At 54.4% G+C, this 25,224-nt stretch overlaps 1 protein-coding gene across 1 annotated transcript; it reads right to left on the bottom strand.

The window, feature by feature from the left end:
* Positions 1-23,617, bottom strand: RORC (RAR related orphan receptor C). Its single transcript, XM_046682594.1, is given in 13 exon segments — positions 1-1,039; positions 1,041-1,187; positions 4,053-4,162; positions 5,578-5,688; positions 5,866-5,973; positions 6,133-6,265; positions 7,207-7,328; positions 7,523-8,035; positions 9,286-9,427; positions 9,719-9,804; positions 18,340-18,494; positions 21,229-21,258; positions 23,563-23,617. Coding segments are annotated over 11 exon segments (1,620 nt in total). The 5' UTR covers positions 18,347-18,494; positions 21,229-21,258; positions 23,563-23,617; the 3' UTR covers positions 1-898.
* Positions 23,618-25,224: the final 1,607 nt, after the last annotated feature.

Here is a 25,224-nt window from a genome sequence, read left to right as displayed (position 1 = left end):
TTTCTTGTGATAGAAGACGGCTAGAGCTGGGATAGAGTTTGGCCCCAACCCCCGGCCTAAGGTTGGTGGACTGGGGCACCGTGGAAATGTCCTGGGGCCCCTCAGGATTGGAACTCTTCCCTGAGGCCACTAAGTTCTTCCGATATGTGACCTCACGGAAGACAGAGATCGTGTCAGATTAAATGTGACCGTAGAGCTGCGTAATTGCAGGTTGAGTCTGTGTTTCACCTGTATATGGACGTGTGTCTCTGATCAGATTTGTGCTAACCCCTCAAGTCTATTTTTAAAGTGCACATAAGAGGTTTGAGTTCTAATTCTCTCTCTCTGTCTTTGATGCTCTTGGCCTTCATTGTACCCTATCCCTATGCCCAAATCCCATAAAAAAATTATCCCCAGCCCCTTACCCCTGTCCCATCCCTACCCTCCATATATCCAGTAGTTTTTAGACCCCAGGGAAAGGGCAGGGTGCCCAAACACTTGCTTGCTGAGCTGGGAGGAAGGGGGAAGGCAGAAAATCTAGACATCCAGATTCATGTTATATACAGGTCCTCCTGGGCTTCAGCACCGGTCTCTGAGCTTGCTGCATCTCCCCCCACCGCTGAAGCCCACAGGGGAACGCAATGAGGTATTTCAAAGGCCTAGTCTTAGCTTCTGAGCCCAGAGTTGAGTTCTGTTCACCCAGGGTGTCCTGGATCTCCATGTTGTCCTGTGGACACCTTTGTCCTCCTAGAGGTCCTTATATCCCACCCCAGGCCTCCCAGAAGCTGGGGGTGACAGGGCATGGGAAAGGAGACAGAACACAGCTGAGGCTGGAGTTGGTGCTCCTCCATCCCCGCCCCGTGGCTCTTGGCTCACTACCAGGTAGGCCTGTGGGCAGAAAACCAGTCTCCGTATTTGCTCACCCCCAAAGAACAGGCAGGGACCACCCTCCAGGGGGCACAAGAAAGGAAAAGGCCGAGGGTGGGAGGGGTCCAGGGAGGTAGGCCAGCAGGCTCCAGGGAAGGGAAAGGAGTCCCTCCTCCAGGTCACTCAGACAGCCCCTCAGGTGACTCCATTTCAGTGCTGAAGAGTTCCTTGTAGAGTGGGGGGAAAGCAGCTTGGACCACGATGGGGTGGAGATGCTGAAAGGTTTGCAGCTTTTCCACATGCTGGCTGCACAGGCTCCGAAGCTTCCCCTTGGGTGGTAGCTGGAGATGGATTAACGGGAAAGGAGGGTAAGTGCTTCAGTTCTCTCGCCAGGGCAAAGAGGTCATCTAGTCCTTTCTGGACTGGGGTAACCCTCCTTGCTTTGTGGGCACTTGTGGGACAGCCAGATCCCATTGGTAGGGGGGTACATGTTTAGGAAACTAGAGGCTAGTGAGAGCTGATGCATGCATGACAGGTGCATGTTTTCTGAGGGAAACCCCCAAACCATGTTCCTGATACTCCTAAAACAAACCCTGTTAAAGACTCTCTAATTCACACTTCATGTTCTTATAATAGTGAAATTCTGTGACTCTGTGTTATATGCTGTCACATGCCTCTTTGCCTTTGTTGATGCTATTCCTTCACCTGGAATGCCTTTCCAGTTCTTCGCTTGGCTAATTCTTACTCACCTTCAAGTATCACCTCCTCCGGAAATATTTCCCTAACTAACCCCCTGGATTAAGGCCCCTTCTTTTGGGCTTCCCTCTGGGCAGCAGTTAAACTTCATTTTAGGAAAATGATCCAACTTGTCTGCCTTCCCACCCTAGGTTTAAACTCCTTGGGTAGGGTCCCTCTCGCTCTCTGTATCCTCTGTACTATAGTGATGCTTGGCACATGGTAAATGCTCAGTAACTCTCTGTTTGAACTGAACAATTTCCCAAGCAGGTACCCAACACTGCCAGCACTCAGCCAGGGGGGAAATGAAAAAGGCCAAGACCCCTGAGGAGACAGAGGCAGGGAGGCCTCACTGGAGAAAGGCTGAGAAAACGATTTATCTTCTGCACTTTCCTCTATAACCAAGGGAGGCTTAGAAATACCTCTCACCAGCTACCACCCCACATCTCCCCAGCTTAGTGTCCTAGGAAAGGGGCAGTCAGGGAAAAACAGGCAGCACGGGGTCCCTCGATATCTCAGGAATTCACCCTCTTCACTTCTATTGGTTTACTTTGGGCTGTTGCAATAGCTTCAATCATTCATTCATTCAAGAAGTATTTGCTGAGAACCTACTCAGCCAGGCACTGTGATGGGTTGTGGTGATACATCAGTGAATTAAATAAAATAAAATACCTACCTTTGTTAAATGTATATTCTAGTGAGGGAGCCAGAAAACAAATTTACAAAATGTCAGAAAATTTCTTTAAAGAACAATAAAGCAGGGTGAGGAGTAGAGGGCTTTTGTTGGTGGTTGGTGGGGGGCGGGTGTCAGGGAACACCTCTCTAGAATGAAGGGATGGAGCAAGCCATTTGGAAAACTAGGGGAAGAACCTTTCGGGCAGCTGGAACAGCAGGTACAAAAGCCCTGAGATGCCACTGTGTGTGATGTGTTCAAGAAATAGAAACGAGGCTAGCATTGTTGGAACAGGTGATTGAAAGGGTCGTGGAAGGAGATGAGGTGAGCAAAGAAGTCAGGGGTCACATCACAAGGCGGTGGGGCAGGACACAGACTCTAGATTTGATTCTCAGCACGATGGGCAGCTATAGGAGGACTGAGAACAGCGCTGTGTGGCTACTGTAAGACAGACAAGGGTGGAGCAGAGGTCCAATTAGGAGGGCTCTAACAGTCCAAGTGAGGACTGATAGCTAGGGCGTGACAGTGGGAGGTGATGCATTCTGAAGGTGGATCCAACCAGATTGCTTTCCAACTGCTCTCCCAGGTTTCAGTCTCTCCTCCTTCTAGTCTGTCCTACCAGACTTGAAATTCTTTAGGGCAGAGACTCTTGTTTAAGTCATTTCTGTATCCTCAGCACCTGGTACTGTGCCTGGCACACAGCAAAGGCCTGTTGCTTGAGTGATTACATAAATGGGTCCTTTACATTGGTTCCAAATTAAATTGCCTAAATAAGAGCTCTGATGATGTAATTCTTCTACCCTTTGGGGCTCCCCATTGCCCAGAAATAAAGCCTTAACTCTTTAATATGGCATTGAAAGTCCTCTGGGATTTGCTATCTGACCTAATTTTCGAGCTTATCTTCTGCTACTCCCCTGCTTCATCAGTCTATCCCAGCTTCTGATCTTATACTTCAGTCAAAATGTCACCTGAGCTATTCTCCATAGATGCACTATTTTGTGTCCTTATTTCTGCTCATATTGTCCCCTAAGCCCAGAATGCCTGCCCCATAGCCATGAATATCTGTTAAAATCTTACGTATTTCATGGCCTAGTCTAAATGCCACCTTCTCTAGAAAGCATTTATGATCCACTCCTTTTACTCCAAAATTATTTTTAATCCCTTTTTGATGCTCTCATCACCCTTCCCCAATCTCTCTTATTAAAGTAATATATAAGGGCCACAGGGAGACAGTGGAAAGAGCACTGGGGTTAAATCTTGCTTTTATCACCTACCAAACTTGGACAAGTCACTTAAGTCTCCTTATTGCTACACGGGGACTTTAATACCTGTCCTATTGACTGAGTTGCCCCTGGAAGACACAGCCTATCTGTGACAGCACATTGCTAATTGCGTTATTGTTATATCACGGATCACCTTCTCCTCTACATGAGAGTTGTTGGTACACAAGTCTCTTCTTCAAACCAGGTTACAAACTCTTGGTGGGGACAAGAATGCATCTTGTATCTTTCCATTCCACAGTGCCTGGTACAAGCAGGTGCTGGGTAAGTGCTGGCTGTATTAAACTGAATTGTTCCCTGGAGGTCCCTCCCAATTCCAGGCTCTCTAACTTTCCATCGTCACGCACATAGAAGTGACTGCTCATTGCCCTAGTTCCCACTGCTGTTGCAAGCTCTCTAACACAATAGGGCCCTCAAGCTCTTCCTCCTCTGGACCCTCAAACCCTGGCCCTCACAAGCCCTGATGTCACAGATCTGCGACTGGGCCTGACCTCTTGTACCCCAGGGACTGCTCCTACCTTTGCCAGGATGCCTTGGCGATGAGTCTTGCAGAGATGGTGATGAAAGGCCATTTCCAGATTGTACTGCAGCTGTTCTACCTTCCTTTTCTCTTGGAGTCCTGGCCGGTCTGAAGGAGGGGATAGGACCATAGTGAGAACAAGAAAGAACATGGACATTAACTTCCACCTAAAGGGTGTATCATTTTGGACATCTGTGCTTGATAGAGGCCTTCTCAGCTGAGCGCGCGTGTGTGTATGTGTGCGTGTGTGTGTCTTGGTTTGATAATGGTAAGCTCTGAGGCTATGGTCTTGGCTAGCTGTTAACAAGGAAAACCGGGGAGAGATGAAAGGGGTGAGAACTTCCAAGCTGCCTTCTCCCTTGTACCCTGACATTTCACATAGCCCGTTCAGTGCTAGGAATTAGGATTCTAGTGTTGCAAAAAAAAAAAAAGGTTGGAAAAGAGCCCCCCACCCCCTGGCCAAAAATGGCCCCAGATGGGAGACGGCCTTCTTGAAGCCGCCTAGGCCAGCATCAAGGCCTCTGCAGTAGTCTGTAGTTAACTTCAACATACAAACCACCTTTTGCTTTGGCTCCATAAAATAGCCAGAAGTCATGTTTAGTTCTGTATTCATTGGCAGAGCCAGAAGATTGATAATCGTTTTTTTTTTTTTAAGATAGTGCCTGAGCTGACATCTGTTGCCAATCTTTTTTTTTTTCCTTCTTCTCCCCAAAGCCCCCCAGTCCATAGTTGTATATTCTAGTTGTAGGTCCTTCTAGTTGTGGCATGTGGGATGCCGCCTCAGCATGGCTTGATGAGTGGTGCCATGTCCGCGCCCAGGGTCCTAACTGGCGGAACCCTTGGCCACTGAAGCAGAGCGTGTGAACTTAACCACTCAGCCACAGGGCCTGCCCCACAAGACTGATAACCTGGACTTGCAAACTCAGGTTAGCAGCTGGACCCATTTCCCAGGGTTCTCTGAATACTTTAGCATTCAGCTGGCTCAGCCCAGCCTACTCCATTCTCATGGAGTGGATGTCCAGAGTCCTGCCATAATGGCATACAGTCTTAAAATTAGTGCACACACAGCAGCGATTCTCAAGCTTGGTGGCACATTACAATCACCTGCAGGAGGCAGATAAAAATTCTGGTGCTCTGGCTGCTCAATGACCTCGGAGACTCTGGGTGTGGGACCCAGACAGCAATCTTTTCTAAAGCTCCCCAGGTGATCCTGATGTGCGGCCTCAAAGGAATCACTGACCTGGACTCACGGCAGACTAATTTCTCTCCAGGAGATGGCTCACTTCCTCTCCTCCTCACGTCTCCCCACTCCTTCAGCCCCATCTGTGCTGCTCTTTTCCCTCTCTCAGGCTCCTCTGAATCTTCATTTTCACTCATTTTATTTTACAGCAACATTGGGTGGGGCTCATTCTTCTCTTTAAAGCAATTTCCCAGATTTAACCACATCTGAACGTCCAGACTCTTCAGTATCAGTTGCACCCCCACCACCTGAATGTCCTCTACCCAAGCCCAGCGGCACTCACTGGCGTTGATGAGGACAAGGGCTGTGTAGAGGGCAATCTCATCCTCGGAAAAGCGTAAGGCACTCAGGGAGCGGGAGAAGTCGAAGATGGAGCTGATGAGCTCACTGCAGCCTGATGGAGTGGAAATTAAAGAATGAGCAAGGTGGGTGAGGCCATGGTGCCCAAGGACAGCTGCCCTCTTGGTGTTTGGAGCTGAGGGGGCAATCTGCCTTGAAAAGAGGGTGCCCTGGGTCTTGAAGCTTTAGATGGGGTTGGCATCTGACTCTTTCATTTCCCCCTGCCCCTCACCCAAGGCTCGGAACAGCTCCATGCCACCGTATTTGCCTTCAAAAAAGACTGTGTGGTTGTCGGCGTTGTAGGCCCGGCACATCCTGACAAGCACCACTTCCATTGCTCCTGGGGAGTGGGGAAAAAAGGTGCAGGCATGGTGTCAAGCAAAGCCAGGAATCCGTCTCTGTCCCCTCATGGTCCTTACGCCACCTCCCTTCACTCAGCCCTGCCCCATTCCATGCTCTGTCCCCCCTCCCCTTAGGCCTGCCCACAGTCCCTGGGCACCTGCTTTGAGTAGCACGATCTGGTCATTCTGACAGAGCTCCATAAAGCCTGAGAGCCTCTTAGCAAACTCCACCACGTACTGAATGGCCTCGGTGAGGCGGTGGGCGCAGCGTTCCCACATCTCCCACATTGACTGCAGGGAAGAAAGAGGGTCCCACTGTAGCCCTCTTCATGACCTCTGACCCTCCCAAGCCCCTGGAAGCCCAGACTGATAAACTGCTGTGGGTAGGTTCTGAACTCCTACATTCTCAACACTGGTGTTTTTAGCCTATTCGTAGCACAAGTGCAAACTCGGGGTCAATTCCCTCCATTTGGTCACACTTACTGAGCACCGACTAGCCACTGGCACTGAATTAGGGGTCATGGGGGAAGAAAAAACGTTTGAGATACAGCTTTTCCCTCAAAGAGTTTGCATCTTATTGAGGTTGAAAAGGACATACTGACCCCCCCGACCCACCAAAGGACATATCCAAAGTTCTTAATAACCTAGAGAAGCAAAAGTTCAGCACCAAATGAGTGTTTTTAGAGCAGGTGGTGTTGTCAGAGTGATAGAAGAGAGAGAAGCTTGATGGATCTGCATTTGCCTTTGGCTCCACTACTCTGTGACTGGATAAGTCTATTCACCCTCTGAGTTCGGTTTCCTGGTCCGTTAAAAATAGAAAAAAAATGCCAACCTCATGGGTTCGTTGTTGTAAGGTTGAGGAAAACTTATGTAAAGCATTTAGCACAGTGCCTGGCACAAAGAAGGGGTGTTTAACGAACGGTGATGAGGATTCTGACTATTGTTATCATCAACAGAGGAGGAGAAAGTAGAGTACACCAAGGCCTGGGTGGTGGAGGAGGCAGGATGAAGGCCGGGTAAAATGCTAATAGGGGCTAAGGGAAAGCTCTCATCCATCTGCTAGGGTCTGGATACAAACCCCCCCATGCTTGAAAGTGGGTACACACACTTGTTGTGTCTATCTGTGATACCCTGCCTCACCCCAGCCCACCTGTGTGCGTAGGTGGCCATCTCTGGACTCTGCCAGTGGTGGCGGGATGTCCTCCCTTCCCGGCATGGTCTCCTGGCCTCACCTTCCTCTGGTAGCTGGCCACCTCCTCCCGGGAGAAGATGTTGGAGCGCTGCCGTAGCAGGTCCTCCAGCCGCAGCTGACACGTCTCTCGGTAGGACTTACACACGTTCTGTACCAAGTGCTCTGGGGCCAGAGGAGGAAGGCACTGGCTCGATCTTAGCCAGCTCCTACCCTACCCGTACAGAGGGCACTCCTCTGCCTGGACCCCTCAACTCCCTTGGGTTCATGTTTGGTTTACAGCGGGTGCTGACTAGGGCCCCTCTCTTGGAAGCCCCTCCCTTATCTTCCCCACCCTGTCCGCCTCCCCAGCGGCTTACCAGTCTCCGTCAGGGAAGCATAAGGTGCCTCTGTGGTGCTGCGGAAACCGGGGCTGCAGTAGCTGTCCAGGCCCTGTCTGGGTTCCCCAAGCCCAGGATGCCTGGGTTCCTCAAAATGAAGTCCACATCTATTGGGGGTCAGCTGGCTGCCTGTGCTATAGAAGCTCTCTCTGCCCTCAGCCTTGCCCCGCTCAGGGCTGTACTCGAGGTGGTATGAGGCCCCATTGAGACCAGCCTTGGCCAAGCTATTGGAGTAGGAAGGCCCAGAGCCTGGGGCTCTCAGGAGGCCAGGGGGACAGGCAGAGGCCTCAGGCAGGTCAGGCGAGGAGCCCAAGGGCAGCTGCCCATCCGGGAGCCCCAAGGTGCAGGGGAGGGGGTCTGCTCCTTGGCCTCCTGCAGGAGGGGTCTTGGCTGCTTGTTCCCGTTGCTGCTGCTGCTGCTGCTGCAGTTGCTTCTGCACTTCGGCATGCAGGCTGTCCCTTTGCTTCTTGGACATGCGGCCGAACTTGACAGCTGAACGTGGTCGGGGAATCAGGAGTTTTTGTGGCAGGAGGACAAGGGACCGGGCAGGGTCAAAAGGCATTTCGGTTGTTACAGGATTAACTTGCTGCTGCCCGCATAGCTGGCTCCAAGCAGAGCTTCTCCACTCTTGCCTGAGAACCTCCCTTCAGGGGACTTTTGTTCAGACCCCTCCCACCTCTCGCTCTTGTTGGCTCTAGGCTCTATCCAGCCCAGCCGTTTCAGTCTCCTGAGCAAACCTCTCCCAGCTCCAAACCAGCATCTAAGAGTGGCAGAATTCCAGTAATGAGTCTGGACTGAGGAATCTGGCCTCCTGATATTGGGGGTGGGGGCGGTCGAGTAGGGGGCCTCAAGCTGTATTGGGGTCACCTCGCCTGTCTAGGAGGGTCGGAGGAAGAGGAGAGCCGAGAACACAGGTCTCCCTGTGGTCAGGCCTGCAGGCTCCCTGGTGACCTAGATACTCACCACAGCCCAACCCAGGCTCAGCGGCTTGTTTCTAACATCCTCTTCTGCTCTCTCTTTCCTGCCTTTTCACTCCCCCCACCACCCCTCCCAGGTGTGGGGGCACAGCCCCTCGCTCCGCCTGCCCCTTTGCACCCCGGCGTGTTTCCTTTCACTCTGTTATTTTGGGCACTGAAAAGTGCTGACAGGCACCTTCTGGCTCCTCATCACCTCGTGCCTCCCCCAGCCCCACCCTGGGCTCCTTCTGTGGTGGGGGGTAGTGTAGGATGGGGGGCTGCAAGGAGGTGGTGGGTGAGGAAGGTGGAGAAAGGCACCAAACACAGCAGCCCTCCCCACCTCATGCCTTCTGGGTTGTTCTCAGGCCAATCCTGGTTCCATTCCCACCACAGTCCTGTGTCTGAAGATGGGAATGGAGAGCAAGAAGGGAGATGGAGCTAGAACTAGGGCAATGAGACAGGCGGGAAGATGTGGAGCCTGGGCCGGAGGGGAATGGAGTGAGGAGAATCCATTCTGAGGAAGAAGAAAATGAAGAATCTGGGACATCGGGAAAAGGAGGGTTGTTTTAGTAGAGCCTAGAGTTGGGAACTGAAGATCTCTGATGAAATCAGCCTGCCTGCGCGCACAGTGGACAGTGGAAGAGACAAGGGCCCATTAGAGCGAGGGCTGGAGAGCAGACCGCTGGAAGGGCCTTTTTACAGGTTAACCCCTGTCTAGCACAGCTGGGCAGCCTGCTCCTCTGGAGACTCCAGGGAAACCCCAGGGGGCTGCCCACTTGGCCTCACCATCTCGGGACATGCCCAGGGCCAGGCACTTCTGCAGGCGGCAGTGCTGGCATCGGTTCCGGCTGGTGCGGTCGATGGGGCAGTTCTGCTGACGGGTGCAAGAGTAGGCCACGTTACACTGCTGGCTCCGGCGGAAGAAGCCCTGGGGAAGGCAGGTGGAGACCAAGGCTGCTGATCACAAGCTCTGGTCCCAGCTTTTTCAGATCCTACCACCTGTCAGTTTTCTCTCCTCCATTCCTTAGCATGGTTGCAATGTGTCCAGCAATCACTTTCCCAGCTTAAGACAAGGTCCTCCTGTGTGCAGGGCCCTCCAGGTAAGGTACCGCCCTGGCAGCTCCCTAGCTGCCTCAGGAGACCATCCCTGGGGTCAGAACCAAGGCCACTGGGCCCTTCTCCTCATCTCTGAAGGGACTGTGTATGTGCGTGCACTCACCTTGCACCCCTCACAGGTGATAACCCCGTAGTGGATACCAGACGACTTGTCCCCACAGATTTTGCAAGGGATCACTTCGATTTGTGCTGGAAGAGAGAAATAGCAGGAGGTCAGCCAGGAACCGTTTCTGCACCCAACCCGGTGTACCTGGGCAGCAGATACAGGGACATGGCGCTTCCCCTGCTTCCCTACCCAGCTCCAGCTTGCTGTTTCCCTCTTGCAAAATGAAAGAAGTGATGTGCCAAATGCTGCTCAGCAAAGGATCTGTGGAGGCCGTTTTTTTGTTTTGCGGAGTGGCTAGGAGTTGTATCAGCTCTATGGGGGCAGAAAAGCAGCTGCAGAGGCCACCTGCTCAGCCCTTCAAGTTGAAAAGCTCCAGTTGCCTCCCTCCCGCCTGGGGACCTAGGAGTCCTCACTGCTTCAGAACACCTGCTTCCCGCCCAGGGGGCTTCCTCTGGGCTCTCCCACCCCCGACCCCGGGGCTTGGCTTTCATGGGCAGAGTGTTGGGCATGGTGGGAAGATGTGCACCAGGCAAGAGGCACCTGGGGGCCAGGTAGAGAGGACAGCCATCCTCAGCCAGGCAGTGAAGGCTCTGTGAAGCAGGGGCTGCAACAGAGACCAGAGGCCAAGGGGTCAGGGTCCTCAGAACAGAGCCAGAGAGGGTAGGGACAAGCCAGAGATGGAGCCCAGGAGAGTGGGGCTCAACAAGCCAGCTCTGCTGGATGCCTGAGAGCCAGGGAGAAGGTCAAACAGGGCTCCTGGGCCCTTGGCCCCAGAGCAGAGAGAGCTTGGCTGTGTGTGTGTCAGCACGTAAGAGCATGTATGCTTATGTGGGTGGGAGGGCCACTGCATCCAACTCTAGGTGCACCAGTTGTGAATGTTAGTGCTGGCTGGGACTAGAGACGGTCCTGTTCAACCTCTTTCCCATCCTTTATAGATGAAGGAATAGGCCAGATGAGGAAAGGTGGTTGGCCTAGGTTCACACAGCTAGTTTACTCCAGAGCTGGGTCTATATCCCATTGCCTCTGAGCTTTCCATTATGCTGTTCCGTGTACATGACTTTTGGTGTATACACATCAGTGGGCCTGTGTGAAGGTATGTTTTTGTGTGTACATATGCAAGGCACATGTGATCTGTGAGCCAAGGGGCATGTCTCCTTGAGCCAGCGTGCACAGAAGCGTCTTTGTATGTTAGTGTTTGTTCACTGGGCACTAGGAAGCCCCCCTCCCATTGAGCTCATTGGCCCCTCTGCCTGCCCCACTCCCTTCACAGAGGTTGGCTGCTGGCCTCAGGTTCATCTCCCCCTCTTTGCTCTGTGCCTGTCAAGGCCCACAGCTCTCTACTGAGGTTCAGGGAGCAGCAGTTGCCCTTGCCCCAGCCCATCTTTGAAGGGGAGTTGGGCAGAGCTGGGGTCCCTGCTACTTCGGGGGTTTTTGTCACCCCCCAGGGCATATGGGTTTCTTCTCTGCCATCACTGACCTTCTGCCTCCCTTCCGAGGGGGGAGGCCTGGGGTGGAGCAGGCCATAAAAGTGGTCTAAGACCTCAGCCCCTTCTCATCTCTGACAGGTCTCCCACCCATCTCCCGTCCCCAGGGTCAGCCTGCCCGTAGGATGAATCCAGATTCCTGTGAGCTCACTTCTGGCCTAGGCCTGGACACTGGTCATGTGTAAGGCCTGCTGATGTGAGATGGGGAGGGTGACCACGGCTTGCCCACCACTCCCCAAAATATTCTTTCCATCATCCTTAAACCATCACCCCCTCAGGCCAGCCTTGAGCTGAGTCAGAGTAAGCAGTTGCCTCCTCATGGGGGACAGGGCCCATGGGTGTCTGCAATTCCTCCATTAGAACTCAATTCTCTTGCCCACCCCAGCCCCACTTGCCTGCCCAACACCCACACAGTAAGCTGTGATCAGCCAGGACAGAGGGCAAGTGAGCTTTTCAGATTCTTTCCAGTAAATTAAGAGCAGATTGGAATGGGGGCCGGCCCGGTGGTGTAGAGGTTAAGTTCGTGCACTCCACTTCGGCAGCCCAGGGTTCATAGATTCAGATCCTGGTGCGGACCTACACGTTGCTCATAAGTCATGCTGTGGCAGCATCCCACATACAAAAAGTAGAGGAAGATTGGCACAGATGTTAGCTCAGGACAAATCTTCCTCACCAAAAAAAAAAAAAAAAGAAAGAAAAGAAAGAAAGAAAGGAAAAAAGAGAGCAGATTGGGATGCATGGAGGGGAAAAAAGAACAAGAGGAGATTGGGTACCTGGAACAGTGGAAAAGGGACAGAATTAAATGTAGGGGCACCTGCACGTCAAGTCACTTAGACTCCCTAGGCCTCAGTTCCCTTGTCAGTAAAACCAAGGTAAAAATACCATTGCCTGTCCATGGGGTGAGTGTAGGTAGCACAGTAGTTAGATGATATCACCTGTAGAAAGCACTGTGCAAGAGGTAAAGCTCTATGTAGAAAGCTGGGTAAAGCTAGTTACTACTGAGCAGAGCTGAGGGCAAAGAAACCCAGCGGGCATTTGAGGCCCAATAGAAGTCTGCTCTTTCTCAACACCTTCCCCTCTAACACTGTGGTATCTCTCTCCTCAGTGGCCCTAAGCCCAGAGAGGGGAGAAACCAACGTGGGTCACCCAAAAAAGTAAGCGGGAAGAAGATTAGGCCAAGCCACAGTGGGAGCTCGGGCTCCAGCCCAGCAGTCAACCACAGGCCTCCCTGCCTCTTCCCTTCTCCAAGAACCACATCCGTGTGCGTGTGTGCGCTGACCACACGAGTGACCCATACACATCTCCTGCCCTACGCCTGACCCACGGCTGGTCCCGGCCCTAGGAACTTCACAACAGTGACGCCAAGACCTTGCCCTTCTCATAGGATCATGTGGCCAGCCAGGGACCCCCTTTACAAATACTCGTGTTTAGGGGGAGTTTCGACCCCAGCCACAAGGCCAGCCATTCGCCCACGCTCCCCAAACATAGTCCAAGACAGAGGTACGCAGAAGCAGGCATGTAGAGGTAGAGGTCCCGATCTGGAGGGTCAGGCCCTCTAGCCTTGAGCTAGAGACACCAAGAGGTTCAGGACCAGGAGACAACAGACTTAGATCCAGAGATGGACAGACAACTGCAGAAACACAGAAAACCCCACACTCGTGTCCTGGCCCCATGCCCAACCGCTGACCCTGTCAGCACTGTCAGGCCCATTTATCCTACTCCTCCCTCCTTCCCCTGCCACCTGTACCCCCGTCAATGCCATCTACTCAAAACCTCAAAGAGAAAGCACCGGTGCGCAGGAGTGTGACTTGTGGAGGAAGGGAGGGGAGAGAACGGGAAGGGGACTGGCAGAGGTGGCGGTGGGGTGAGCAGGAGCTGAAAAACACCTCGGATACCTCACCTTCAAAACCTCCCCCCTGAGCCACGCCCTGAAGCAGCAGGTGGTGGGAACCCAGATTGGGGAGGGGGAGCTGAGTAATCACAGGATTACTCAAACTGTTGCCTGGGAGCCTGGCCTGCCAGGAACTTACCATCTAAGGGCCTGCCGGTGCCAGGAACTAGAACCAAGCAAAGGTCAGGAACCTCTAGGCCAGCCCCTGCAGCACAGCTCCCACACTCTGCCCGCTCCCTCACCCGCTGCCTTGCCTCTGGGAGATCTTTGTCCCTCACCTGCTGCTCTCTCCCTGTAGCTCTCTCCCAGGGCCCATCAGAGGAAACGCTCTAATTCCAGGGAGAGAGAAATGCTCACAGGCACAGGATATCTCCTGAAACCATCCAGCGACTGGATGACTCTAGCCCTTTGGGTCTCAAACAGGATCACTTAGGGATCGTGTTAAAATGCAGGTCCCTACTCGGGAGGTCTGAGGGGGGCCCAGATTCTGTGTTTGAACAAGCTCCTGGTTGGGTCAAGCTTGCTGGCCCTCAGGCTACACTTTCTAGTAGCAAGTAGCAAGAACTCAGTCCCTCTTCCTGCTTTTGTGCCAGGCTGCTCCTCTCGGGGATGAGGGTGGGGTGGCAGCTCATTCTTGTGTCTTCCCCGCCATCCCATGTGACCTCTAAAATGTCAATCTGATACAGTACCAGGAAAAGAAAACAAATCTCTTCTGGATTGCTTCAGAAGGATCCCCAGGGAGCTTCCTATGAGCAGTTCCTATGTGGGGAAATATGGTAGACGCAAGATAGTCTGTCCTCCCCTCCCTCAAACCTCGTCTAATCTCACCCTTCTCACAGCTGCGAGATTCATTGATAACGCTCTTTGAATGCATCCAGAGCCTGGCCCTGTGCCACCCTAGGAAGCCAGCCCTGGGCCCTGTCCAGGTGACCTACACCACAGAGAGGAAGTGGTAGGAGCAAAGGAGGGGGCCTGCAACCCGGGGGATCTCTCCCCTCAAACCCCAGAACCGTGGCCTGCCCTGGTGGAGAATGGATGCAGACAGGAACCCTGGGGTCCTCGTTCCTCCCGGTGCTCGGTCAGTCAGAGCTGGGCCTTCCATCTCTTCTCTGTCTCCTTTTCTCCAGTGGACATTGATTAAGGGAGGAATAATAATGGTAGACGTAGGCATTGGCTGAATTCTTACTCTGTGCCAGGCTTTATATACATATTTCATTTAATGATCACAACAACCCTGGGAAGTAGGTACTTACTTGTGTTGTCCCCATTTTACAGATGAGAAAACAGTCTAGGAGAGAGTAAGTGGCTTGACTAAGATTACACAGCCAGACGTCGCAGATTTGGCATTTGAACCCAGGTCTCTGTAACTTGAGAGCCAATGTCCTTGACCATTAAGCCATATACCCTAGAAGAATAAGATGCCCAAATGCACTGAGGAGGATGGGATAGGGGATAAGGTTCCTGGTTGCAGGGAAAAGTGTGAAGTGAGGCAGGTGGGCTCAGAACAGAATTCAGGAAGGACACCCATGGAAAAAAAAGCCAGGACTCATGTCTAATATAAAGATCCAGTGACATTATTCCCTCTGTCCCAACTCTTCCTCTGTGGCGCCAGCCTCCTCCTGCCTTTACCCACTTCTGGGGGCCAGGCTTCCAAGGCCAAGGTGGAACAGCCTGCCTATCCCAACGGAGCTCCTGGCTTGGGACTCCTCTGGAGACCACAGCTCCTTTGGGGTGTGGACTGGTTTCCACACATCGTGGCAGACCTCTCTGCAGAAATGAATGAGTAATAGGAAAGAGGAATGCATCTCTTTTCTTAGCTTAGGCCTCCTCTCTCCCCATAGCCAAAACTCTCAGTCTCTCTCCCCACAGAGACCACAGCTCCAGCCAGGGGTCCCCTGTGTACCCCAGCCTGTCACCAGCCTCCCTCCTTTCTCAGCTCTCAGTTCCCGCAGCTTCTGCAAAGCTGGAAACCACGGTGGTGGGTGCCGCCACAGGGGAGCAGGAGGGGGAGGGGAGGGTGGGGGTCGGGAGAGAAGCAATTCTACCTGGGGAACGGTCCTCCCAGCCCATGGCGAGAATTTTCTGCTGAGACACCCAGATCCCAGGGCTGGGAAAGTAGTGAAGCTAAAACTCAGGTGGGCGAGGGAGAGTCTGGGGTTTTGAAAAGCCACGAAAGACAGCCAGCCACCTGAAACCCCCTCCTGGTGCCCCCGCCACCCCCGCAGTCTGGGACAGGAGAAAGGAGGGGAAACAAAAGAATCGAGTGAAAACAACCAGTGAATGGGGGGAGGGGATGAATCACCAGGAGGAAGCTCTGAGGAGTGGGAGCCTTGACGTCACAATAAGCGGCCTTCCCTGCCTCCAGAGCTGCATTTCCTTTCCAGAGGCCTCTGCTGCTCCAAGAGGCCAGTGACCCTGAAAGACCCTGGGTCTGGCCCTGAGGCCCTGCCTCATTACCATCCCTCCCTGAAAATAGACATCTCTGTCCTTTCTGAGCCCAGAGGCCCAGGAGAGGGGCAGCGTTGCTGTAGTGGGAGGAATGGAGATTAGATCTCAGAAAGGACTACCATGGAGAACAGGAGGAGACCCCAGGGCTGCCTTCCTTGGAGAGCTCTTAGCGTAGGAAAGTCCCTGTTCCCTGGTTGAGTCAGGGGCACAGAGGCAGGGGAAGGGGAGGGAGCCCCTGGGAGGAGCAGCAACACCAACACCCATGTTTCACTGTGATGCGCTGGGCTGGGACCTCCAACTGCCAGTGCCTGTGCTGGGGGTGTTTGGGATTCCTGTTAAGAATGGGAAGAGAGGAAAAGGCAAAGAAAGATGCAGGAGTGATGCAAAGAAGGAGGGGGCCCTTTGTAAAGTTCTCAAATGGCCCTTGAGATCTGTTACACCCGGGGACTTGGGCTTCTTTCTGGACCACTGCTCCTCATTATCGTGAGGAGACTTGAGAAAGATCAGGGCACAGCAAAGACAGCCATGCAACCTTGAGCTCCCACCTCCCTGTCTAGGCCTTCTGCCTATTGGCTCCACACCAGCCATGCCCTCAGGGTGAGATGACTGGGCCACCCTCCCTCTGGCTGGCTGGGGCGTCTTTTTGGCTAGGAGGCATTTCCTATCTACTCTGCAGCAGGTCACCACGGCAGGGAACCTGGGCCTCCTTTCAGAACCTCCATGAAACCCGTGCCTCCCACTTTCTGCCTTCCTAGACCCAATCAGTACTCAGTGTCCCCCCTCCACTGCCAGTCTTCTTTCCTCTCTGTTTTCCCCTGCGTCGGTGTGCCTTTCTTTCCAGCTTCGGCACTCTAGTTCTGTCTCAGTCTTCCCACCGCAATGTTTTGGCCCTCCTGGTATTTGTCCACTTATACCTCCATCTGGACATCACTATCTCCCCACGTGTTTCATAAATCTTCTGTCCTTTGAGTTTTGCCTCTGCATCTCTCTTTATTTCTTGGTCTGCTTCTGCTCCTTGTGTGCTTGGCCCTTGGTCTTTTGGTGTGTCACGGTCCCAAGCCCCCAGTGCTCTGACTTGCCCCAGCTGTGGTCAGAGGGTGTGGTGGTAGCTGGCACTCACCAGAAGGGTAAGTCGGATAACCTGGGGCTATGAGAGACCCAGAGATGTTCAAGTGAGAAGGACCAGTGGCACTGACCCCCAGATTAGAGGAGACCCCCGCCTCCTACCTACTGGCCTGGGTGGAGCTGTTGGGGGATATCGTGAACAGCTGCCCAAGCGTCTCCCTCGGCCAGTCCTGGGGATTCCTACCCACCTGCCAGGCTCTGAAACACCCAATCATTGCTTCTCAGGGTGGATTTGCTGATTTGCAACCTTTTCTGGGAAGGTCAATTTGCCAACCTTTGCTGCTGATGGGAAGAAGCTAGAACAGAAACCGAAGCTCCAATGGGCCCTTCTTCCTTTGGAAGTTTTGGCCTTCTCCTTGCCCCTCCAGAGCCACCCCAGCTCAGACATCTGCACTGGAATCTCCGTACCACCCATGGAAGTGGAACTCTTTCCTTGGCCTCCTCTTGGTCTACCCTTTGGGAAAGCTGAGCTTCCTTCGCTACCTTTGGGGGTGCCTAACTTGGGGGCTAGGGCTCTCTCCTTGGTTCTGGGCCCTCAGAACTTGGAACCTCTTCATAGCTGGTTTTGTTGTTGTCTTGTTTTTAAATTCAGCTCCCTTTTGCAGATGAAGAGACCAGGAGCCAAGGACTTGCTGAGGCTACATGGCTAGTCAGAGACTGAGGTGGCACCACAACTTGGTCTTTAGACTTTCAGTCCATGGGTCTTTCCAGGACCCAATATGGCCTCCCTCTTGTGGCTTGTGGGAAGACCCCAGGTTGGGGCTGGGGCTGCCTCAGGCCTCAGGGGCATGGGGCTTCCCTTTTCCTCCTTAGCCCTGTGCTCTGAGACATTCTCTGGCTTCCCTTACATGAACATAGGGACTGTCTGATTTGCCCACCCTTGCTCTGCTACAAGGCACAGGGACCCCAGACATCCGCCCACCAGCTGTTGGCCTATGACTCCAAGCCAGGAAGTGGGTGAAGCTGAAGACTTTGTGCTCCCATCTCTACTGCCTTGATCCCCCGTATCAAATGGGTTGACTGAACCTGGGGGATCACACACACACACATACCCACACACACGACACCCTGGCTGGATTCCACTTGGTTCCCACGTCCCTAGATTGGCAGAAAGCCTGGCGGCTCTGAGGCTGGATGCTGAGGTTCTGACCCCCTCTGCCCGCTGACCTCGCTTTGCTCTCACTGTCCTGCTGCTTCAGGGCACAGCAACCCCTCTGGCCTCCTTTTACACCCCACTCTCAGGCAGGTTGGAGCATGGAGGGGAACACTGTGTGAGAGCTGGGAGAGTGAGTTCAGGCCACCTGTTAATCCCCAACCTCCATCTACTACAGCTGTGTGATCTGAGGTGAAGCACTCGGCCTCTCTGGGTCTCAGTCTCTTTTTGTAAAATGAGGGGACTGGGTACCTCAGACCCTGTCTGAAGCTCATGACAGAGGATTCCTCAACAATCCCTTTACTATCACTGCTCTAGGAGAACAGCCTGGGGAGTGAGACTGTCCAACTACTCCAGCCATCTCCCAACAGAACTTGACCTTGACTGGGACCACCCCGTGAGGAAAGAGCACTCAGCTTTGTTCACACTGTTCCCAAGTCACCCTTCCTTTCCAGAGGGCCCGGGATGATGGCAAGACCCAGGCTTCTCCCGCTCCCAGGTGGCCCCATTCACTTACTTCTCATGGCTGAGCCTTCGGCTTTGCTGCCTTGGCTCCCTGTCCTCAGCCGGGGGTGGTCCAGGGATGGGGCGCGGCTGGCAGTGGGGTCGGGGCCAGGTCCTCTCAGCAGAGTCTCAGCCTGCAGCTCGGCACCTAGCTCTCCCCCAACGCTTCTGGGCAGGGGGGTTTAAGCTCCGCACCACACAGGTGGCCGAGTGACAACCCCCCCACTCCACCCCCCTCACCCCCCCTGGGGTGCAGCGGGTAAGATGACAGGCGCCCCATGTGGCCAATCTGGGCCTGGGGCAGGGTGTGAGGGGCGGGGCAGCCAATCACAGGGGGCGTTGGAAAATTCCAAAACCACATGCGACAGCCACACGCGGTAAAAGCTGTTTCCACCGACAGGGTAGTTCTGGCTGGGGAGCCAGAATGGAGCTCACACGAGCCTGGGGCCAGTTTCCTACTCCCCCTCCCCCTGAGGACCCCCCGAGCCTGACCCTCTTTGCCAGGGGACTCCCAGGACAGGGATGTTTCTAGAGGTAAGTCACAGGATGTCTGCTTGGGCTGGTGGCTTGTGCCACTTGAGACCCCGTGGACTGCCAACAGCCGTGCCCAGTGAGGTGCAGTCTGGGAGGCTGCCCCATGACGCACCATGCTCATGCTCTCCCTGGAGACACAGTATGTGCCCTGGGCTGGGGAATAAATGATAATAGTAGCAGTAATAATCATCAGACAACTGCCCACTATTTGCAGGAGGGGTTAGTCCGTCTCCATCAGAAATTTCCTCAGGAGCAAAACTGCTGTATTTGGAATGCAGGTGATGATGATGATGATGCTTACTATGAGCCAGAAATGGTCCTCAATGTTTTATGTGGATTATCTAATCCTCAAAAAATACTTTATGAGGTAGGTACCATTATCCCCATTTCAAAGTCGAAGAAATTGAGACACAGAGAGGTTAAGCAGCTTGCCCAAGGTCACACAGCTAGTAAGTGGTGGAGTTAGGATTCAAACCTAGACTATTTGGCCCCAGATCCCATTTGAGGGATGGGAGAGTTTCTCTGGTTCAGGTCTGCTCTTGAGGGTGTCTCAGCCTGGGAGTTCTCCCGGCATGAGTCTCTCTACAGCGTTTCTTGGCCTGGGGGTCCTTCTGAGGGGTCAACCAATTTCAGAGGCCCTCTCAGCCTCATATCTGCTCTGTGGGGTACCTCAGCTTGGGGGGTTCCTTTTCAGGGCCCCTGACTCATCAAGCCCTTTCTTGGTCTGGGGGTACCTCCCTGCATGGGGTCGTCTCTATTAGAACCCCTTTTTCAGAGCCTCTTGGCCTGGGTGAGGCCTTAATCTCTCCTGGAGTCTCTGGGCCAATCCTCCTGATTGGTCTCTGATCTTGCTGAGATGCTGGCAGCTCCTCAGCCTGGAACAGGCCTTTCCCTGCTGGCCTTCTGGGGCTTGCAGGAGCTGAGCAGTGGGTTGGGGCAGGGCTGTCAGTCTGGGTTCTCATGAGGACACTCATGGGGTGGGGGTAAGGTTGCACAGGGTCAGTGGGTTGGGAAGGTGATAAGGGCTGTGGTCCTGGCCGAGGTTTCTGTGGTAAGGGGTCAAGGGTAGGATTGGAGTTTAGTCTCTTCCAGTTCCAGCTGCTCCAAAAGTCCCCCTTCTCCCCCCACCCACATATGGTCCCTGGCTCCCCCTCCCCCAGCTCACGCGCGTCACTCCTTGACCCGCTTTCCTCCCAGGGCCCTGCTCAGCATTTCCGTGGGGCCCTGTGGCTAGGGGCAGGCGAGGCACCCATCAGGATTGTGCTGAGCAAAGCAACCCCCCACCCAGGGGGATGTAGCGTCCTGGATGGCCCCCCAGACCCTGTCTGCCGAGTTCAGGGAGGAGGGTGATGCTGTTGCCCTCTGAGATTTCTCTGCTCTAAGCAATTTTGGCAGTGGAAGGGAGAGCAGCGAGCTCTCAGGAGGACCTGGTAGGCAATCCAAGGGAGGGCCATGGAGATATGCAAGTGGCCTCTCCTGCCGCAGAGTGGTCCTCATCAGTTCAGGAACCAATGCTGACGCAGGCTTTCCCCAGAGTACCCTCAGGCTGTTAAGGGCATGCATGGCCCTCATGGGATATAACCTTTGGGACTGAGGTGGAGTGGGTGCATTTTCTGGGGGAGTAGCCTCTCCCACAAACTAGGAGGGTAGATCTGATGTTCTGAGAGGTCCCTAGAGAAGATGCTTTTTTGCTAGTATCCATTGGGAAGTCCTTCCTGAGCTCTAGCCCCTTCTCACATGCTGCAGCCTCAGTCTTTCAGGGCCCCAGGACCCAGAGTATCCCGGTCCTTGCCTTTCCTGCAGAGATGAAAGCTTTCCTGCTCTCCAGCCCTGCACATTCTGGCCTCAGGCTTGTTCACACCTCAGGATGTGTTAACCACAGAGATGAACACTGAACCTGGCTCTGTGGCCACAAAGCCTGGCGCAGGCTTCCTGAGTTCCTGAGGCCACCCTTGCCACCCCGTGCTCTCCATCTCCCTTCCTCCCTGGCCCAACACTCTGCCCCACCCCTTTTCAGTTCCTGTGCCTCTCTGTCCAGCATCCCTCCTCTCCTTTTCCCACATCTCCCTTTTCGTTGTTCTCTCCTTGTTTCTTTGTGATGTTCCCACTCACTCTTCAGGCTTCTTCCTTATCACCCCCATTGCCCTGATCTTGAGGGTTTTTCACCCTTCCCCCTCCTTTCTGCATCTCCCCATGTCCCCTGTTTTTCTAGGCTCCACCCGTCTCCAGGCCCAGCCTTCTCTGCCTGGCTCCTCCATCTCCGGGCAACCTGTGCCTTTCTTTTAAGCGAACCTCCCAGAGCCCTGGCTGAATTCCTCCCCATCTCCCCACACCCCAGCACCAGTTCTTGCCACAATCTTCTACTCACAGGTGTGGGTCTTCTTTGCAGCCAGCAGCTCTGTAAAGAGAAGAGAGGGAGTCAGGGTCAAAAGTTGAAGACCACAGGGCACCGAAAGACACTCCCCCCAACTTGCAGGCCCCCATTCCCACCCCACTCCTTCCCAGCAGAACCAGGCATCTGAGGAGAAGGCGGGACCACCCTTCACAGTACCCCTCTCTTCTTCATTCTCTGCCCTCTGTCGCATTGGCCCTCTTCCAGGTCCTCAAAAGTGCCAGGCTCCTCAGTACCTCTGGGACTTCCCCAAACCATCCCTTCCGTCTGGAATGCCCTTCCCTCGCACCCCTCTCAGTCTAGGAAGTTTCTCCTCATCCTTCAAGTTTCCAGTTATGTCTCTTCCTTGGAGAAGCCGTGCATGCCCCTCTCCCCTGCCCTCATGCTCGCAAACTCAACATGGTGTGTTTGGTGTCCTGGCACTCACCACCACCCCACCCAACTGCTATGACCATGTCGTTATCCACGAAGGGGATTTTCCTGCTCCATGGTAAGCCCTCTGGAGGCGGGGCCTGTTTGGTCTTGTTCGTCTTGTTATTCCCAGAACCTTCCATAGTGCCCGGCCTATTAGAGGGGCACAGTAAATATTCTGCAGCCAGAGAGAAACCTCTGTGGGAGTTAAATCTCTTGGTTGCTTATCTGTGCCTGAAAGCACCTGGGAATCCCAGAGGTGTGGGGGTTGAGAGGAGGGTGGTGAGGATGTTTGGAGAAAGAGGAGGGATGAGCTGAAGCATACACTCCTCTCTGCCTTCCGCGGGGCCCTGGCTCCACCGGCCCCCCAGCCTGCAGAGAAGGAGACCCTTCCTGCCGCTGCTGTGTGGCTGGTCCGGGTGGAGAGCAGGCGGTAGGGAACACAGGTGGGTTGACATGGGGTGGACATGGATGCTCAGACCTCCAGAAGGACAGCTGCTGAGGGGAAGGCCTTAGCAAGAATGTTGTTCATTCATGCAGTTAGCATTTATTAAACTCCTGCCAAGGGAGCCCTTGGGAAAAGTCTTCCCCTGCCAGACCTTAGTCCATTTCCTATATCCACACAGCAGCTCCTCATAGAGCACAGGGCCAGTCTTCTGTTCCAGAAAACCCTGCAGCCCTGCCTTATGCCCGCTATCCTTTCCATAACCTCTGAATCTTCTCTCTTGTTATTTTTTTCCTTCTGCTGTCCAATGCTGGACACCCTCCCTCCCACACACACACACTGTGCCTCTCCCTAGGAGATGCTCTCCACTGGCAGGCTTCCTCCACTGGACTGAGTCGGGGGTGAGTGGATGTGAAGGCTTGGGCTCTGCTGGGATGGGGTGGGGGGTGGAATGCCCAGAGAGGGAGTGGCTCCATCCGGCCCCTCCCGCCTCCTGCTGATCCTGCCTGGCCCCACCCAGCTTCCTCCCTGACGTGGCACCATCTCTTTGGCCTCGAGCCTTGTACCTCAGAGCAGTCCTGGGGTGAGGTTGCTCTCCTTCCTTGCCTGGGCAGTGGAGCTCTTCCTCCACCAGGTGGCCCTGGAGCTTGACAGCTCTGGAACTCACAGCTTTCCCCTCAGTGCTCACAGCTGACCAAGCATGTGGCCATGGGATCCTACTCAGAGGGTCTCTGAGTTAGACCATCAGAGGGGCCAAGCACTGCCTGACCCTCTGTCCCCCCCTGGCCCTGGCCCAGTGCCCCACATTCTCTGCGGAAATGAAGCCCCATACCCCTGGGCAAGGGGGGAGGAAGGTGCCAGGCTAGCGGGCATGAGCAGCTGACAGGGTGTGGTTGCTTCCTCCCCCTACCCTTTGTCTGTCATCCTCAAAGGCAGGACAGGTGCCTCCACTGATGAATGAACAGAAGGTGGAATGACCAGCTTTCCAGCCACTGCTGCTCAGGAGCCCAACCTGCTGAGCCATCTCAGGAGACGTCAGTAAAGCAGTGTCCTCACCTCCTTCCAGGGGCGCTCATACCTGGGAGGTCTGCCCACATTCGACTCTTCACTGATCTCACTTCCCTGACTTTGCTCTGTTCTCTTTCCCCCACCCCACCTGTCTTTTCTTCTTCACTTCTCCCTTTCTTTCCCCTCCGTGTGTTTCCTGTTCCTCCCCTTTTCCTAATTCTCCTCCGTGTCAGGTTCCGGGCCCCTCCCCCCATGTCTCCTTCAGTTGCTTGGGGACTCCTCCTGTCTCACTGGCCTGCATTCCCCTGCCAGTCCATCTCTCTCTCTCTTCTCTTGTCGCTCCTCCCCTCCTCACTTCTTGACCAGTCTCTTCCCATCTCTCTCTCTCTCCTCTGAAGCACCTGGCAGTCCCTGCCACTTGCCCGCAGGGCTGTGGGGCCTCTTACCCTGTGAGGCTCGGCGGTGTCTCTGTGGGGCCCTGTCCATGGGGCAGCTCCCTTGGTGCCGTCCTTGCTGCCCTGGCTGCCCAGGAGGGCAGGGAGCAGGGCCCAGGGGAGGGAGGGGGAAGGAGGGAGGGAGCACCTGGCCCATCAGCAGGCAGGGGAAAGGAGTGGCTGGCAGAGTGTCCTGGCACCAGGAGGGGACAAGGGGAGAGACCAGAGGAACTGAGTTTGGAGCCTTGAGGGGAGACAGGATACGTGGAGGGAAGGGGACTAGCATTTATTGATCACCTACTGTGTGCTGGGCCCTTTGCCAGGCACTTTATGTAAATCCATGCTTTTCCTTCCATCCTTCCAACATCCACCATGAGGCAAATGTAATTATTCCAGATTTACCCAAAAGCTAAGTGAAGCTCAACGATATTAACAACCTGCCCAAGGACTTGCCCAAGGACAATAAGTGGTTGAGCTGTGATTTGAACCTAGGTCTTTGTGACTTCAGAATCTTGTGCTTTTTACCTGATCAAGACAGGCAACAGCAAGAGGGGAGACGGGGATGGGAGAGATGGGGAGGGGATGACTTACTTGGGGGGGATTGTGCGTCTTCTCCAGGATGAGATCAGACTCATTTCAGAGATTCCTCAGTTCCTTGAGGCCTCTGCCTGCTTAGCCCCTGCCCCTCACTGCCCTTCTCTAGAATTCCCTGGCTGCCTGATGCCTCTGCATCGTCCTGGTCTGTTGGGGGCTGCGGGCGGGCCCGGAGGAGTGTGTGGAGGCAGAGGAGCAGGGGGAGGGGAGAGGATAGGAGAGATGCTACACTGCACTAGTTGGGAGGAGTGCCCCCAGACTGAGTGGTCCCGCACTGGAGCCTGCACCCAGGAAGGGCTCTGCAGAGGGCCACACGACAAGGCTTCTGCAGGCCCTGGATGCCACTTCTTTCCTGCACAGCCTCAGCCCAGAGTTTGATTAGCTGAGCCTGGCCCTCCTGGTTACCCAACAGGCCGGCTGGCCAGGGGCCAGGCTGCAGTGGGGAGGCTCCCTGGCACCTCCTCCTGCTCCTGCTTCCAGCTGGTAAACAGCAGAGCAGGAGCCAGCCACGCCACGGCCTCGTGACTCGCCCACTCCCCCCACCTGGTGCACGTGGCACCTGGCGTGGAGAAGGCAGAGGCAGGCAGCTGTCCCTTTCCTCTCCTGCCCTCCCATCCCGCTATCCTCTACTCCTGCCCTACCCTGAAGCTTCACACTTTGCTACCATCAACACCTCCGCTCCTGGGTAGCTCCTAGAGTCTCCAATGGCTGAAGAGGGACAAAGTTAGAAGTAGAGAAGGACTTTCCGACTCCTAGGATGGTTAACAAGGGGATAGGGTGTGAGGAAGAGTGGAGTGGAAACTTTTGGGGGACCTTCTTGTACCGAGAGTCTGAGGGTGTGTGTCTGTGCCTCTGCGCCTCTGATTATCCTGTGTCCTTTTGGTAAATGCGTGGCCCACGCGTCTGTGTACACTTCTCTGCACAGAACAGGATGTTGGTCTGTCTTGGGGCTCTGCCCCTTGGGCAGGTTTGGAGTAAGAAGCAACGTTCTCTGAAGCACCACTCCACCCAGCGCCCTCTTGCAGACAAGTGGAGCCAGCAAGAGGCAGAGGGACAGGGCTGTGCGAGCATGCTGGGGCA

This window comes from Equus quagga, chromosome 13, assembly GCF_021613505.1.
Source record: "Equus quagga isolate Etosha38 chromosome 13, UCLA_HA_Equagga_1.0, whole genome shotgun sequence".
NCBI lineage: Eukaryota > Metazoa > Chordata > Mammalia > Perissodactyla > Equidae > Equus > Equus quagga.
The sequence above is the reverse complement of the archived record's forward strand: the minus strand, read 5'-3'. Positions and strand labels throughout refer to the sequence as shown.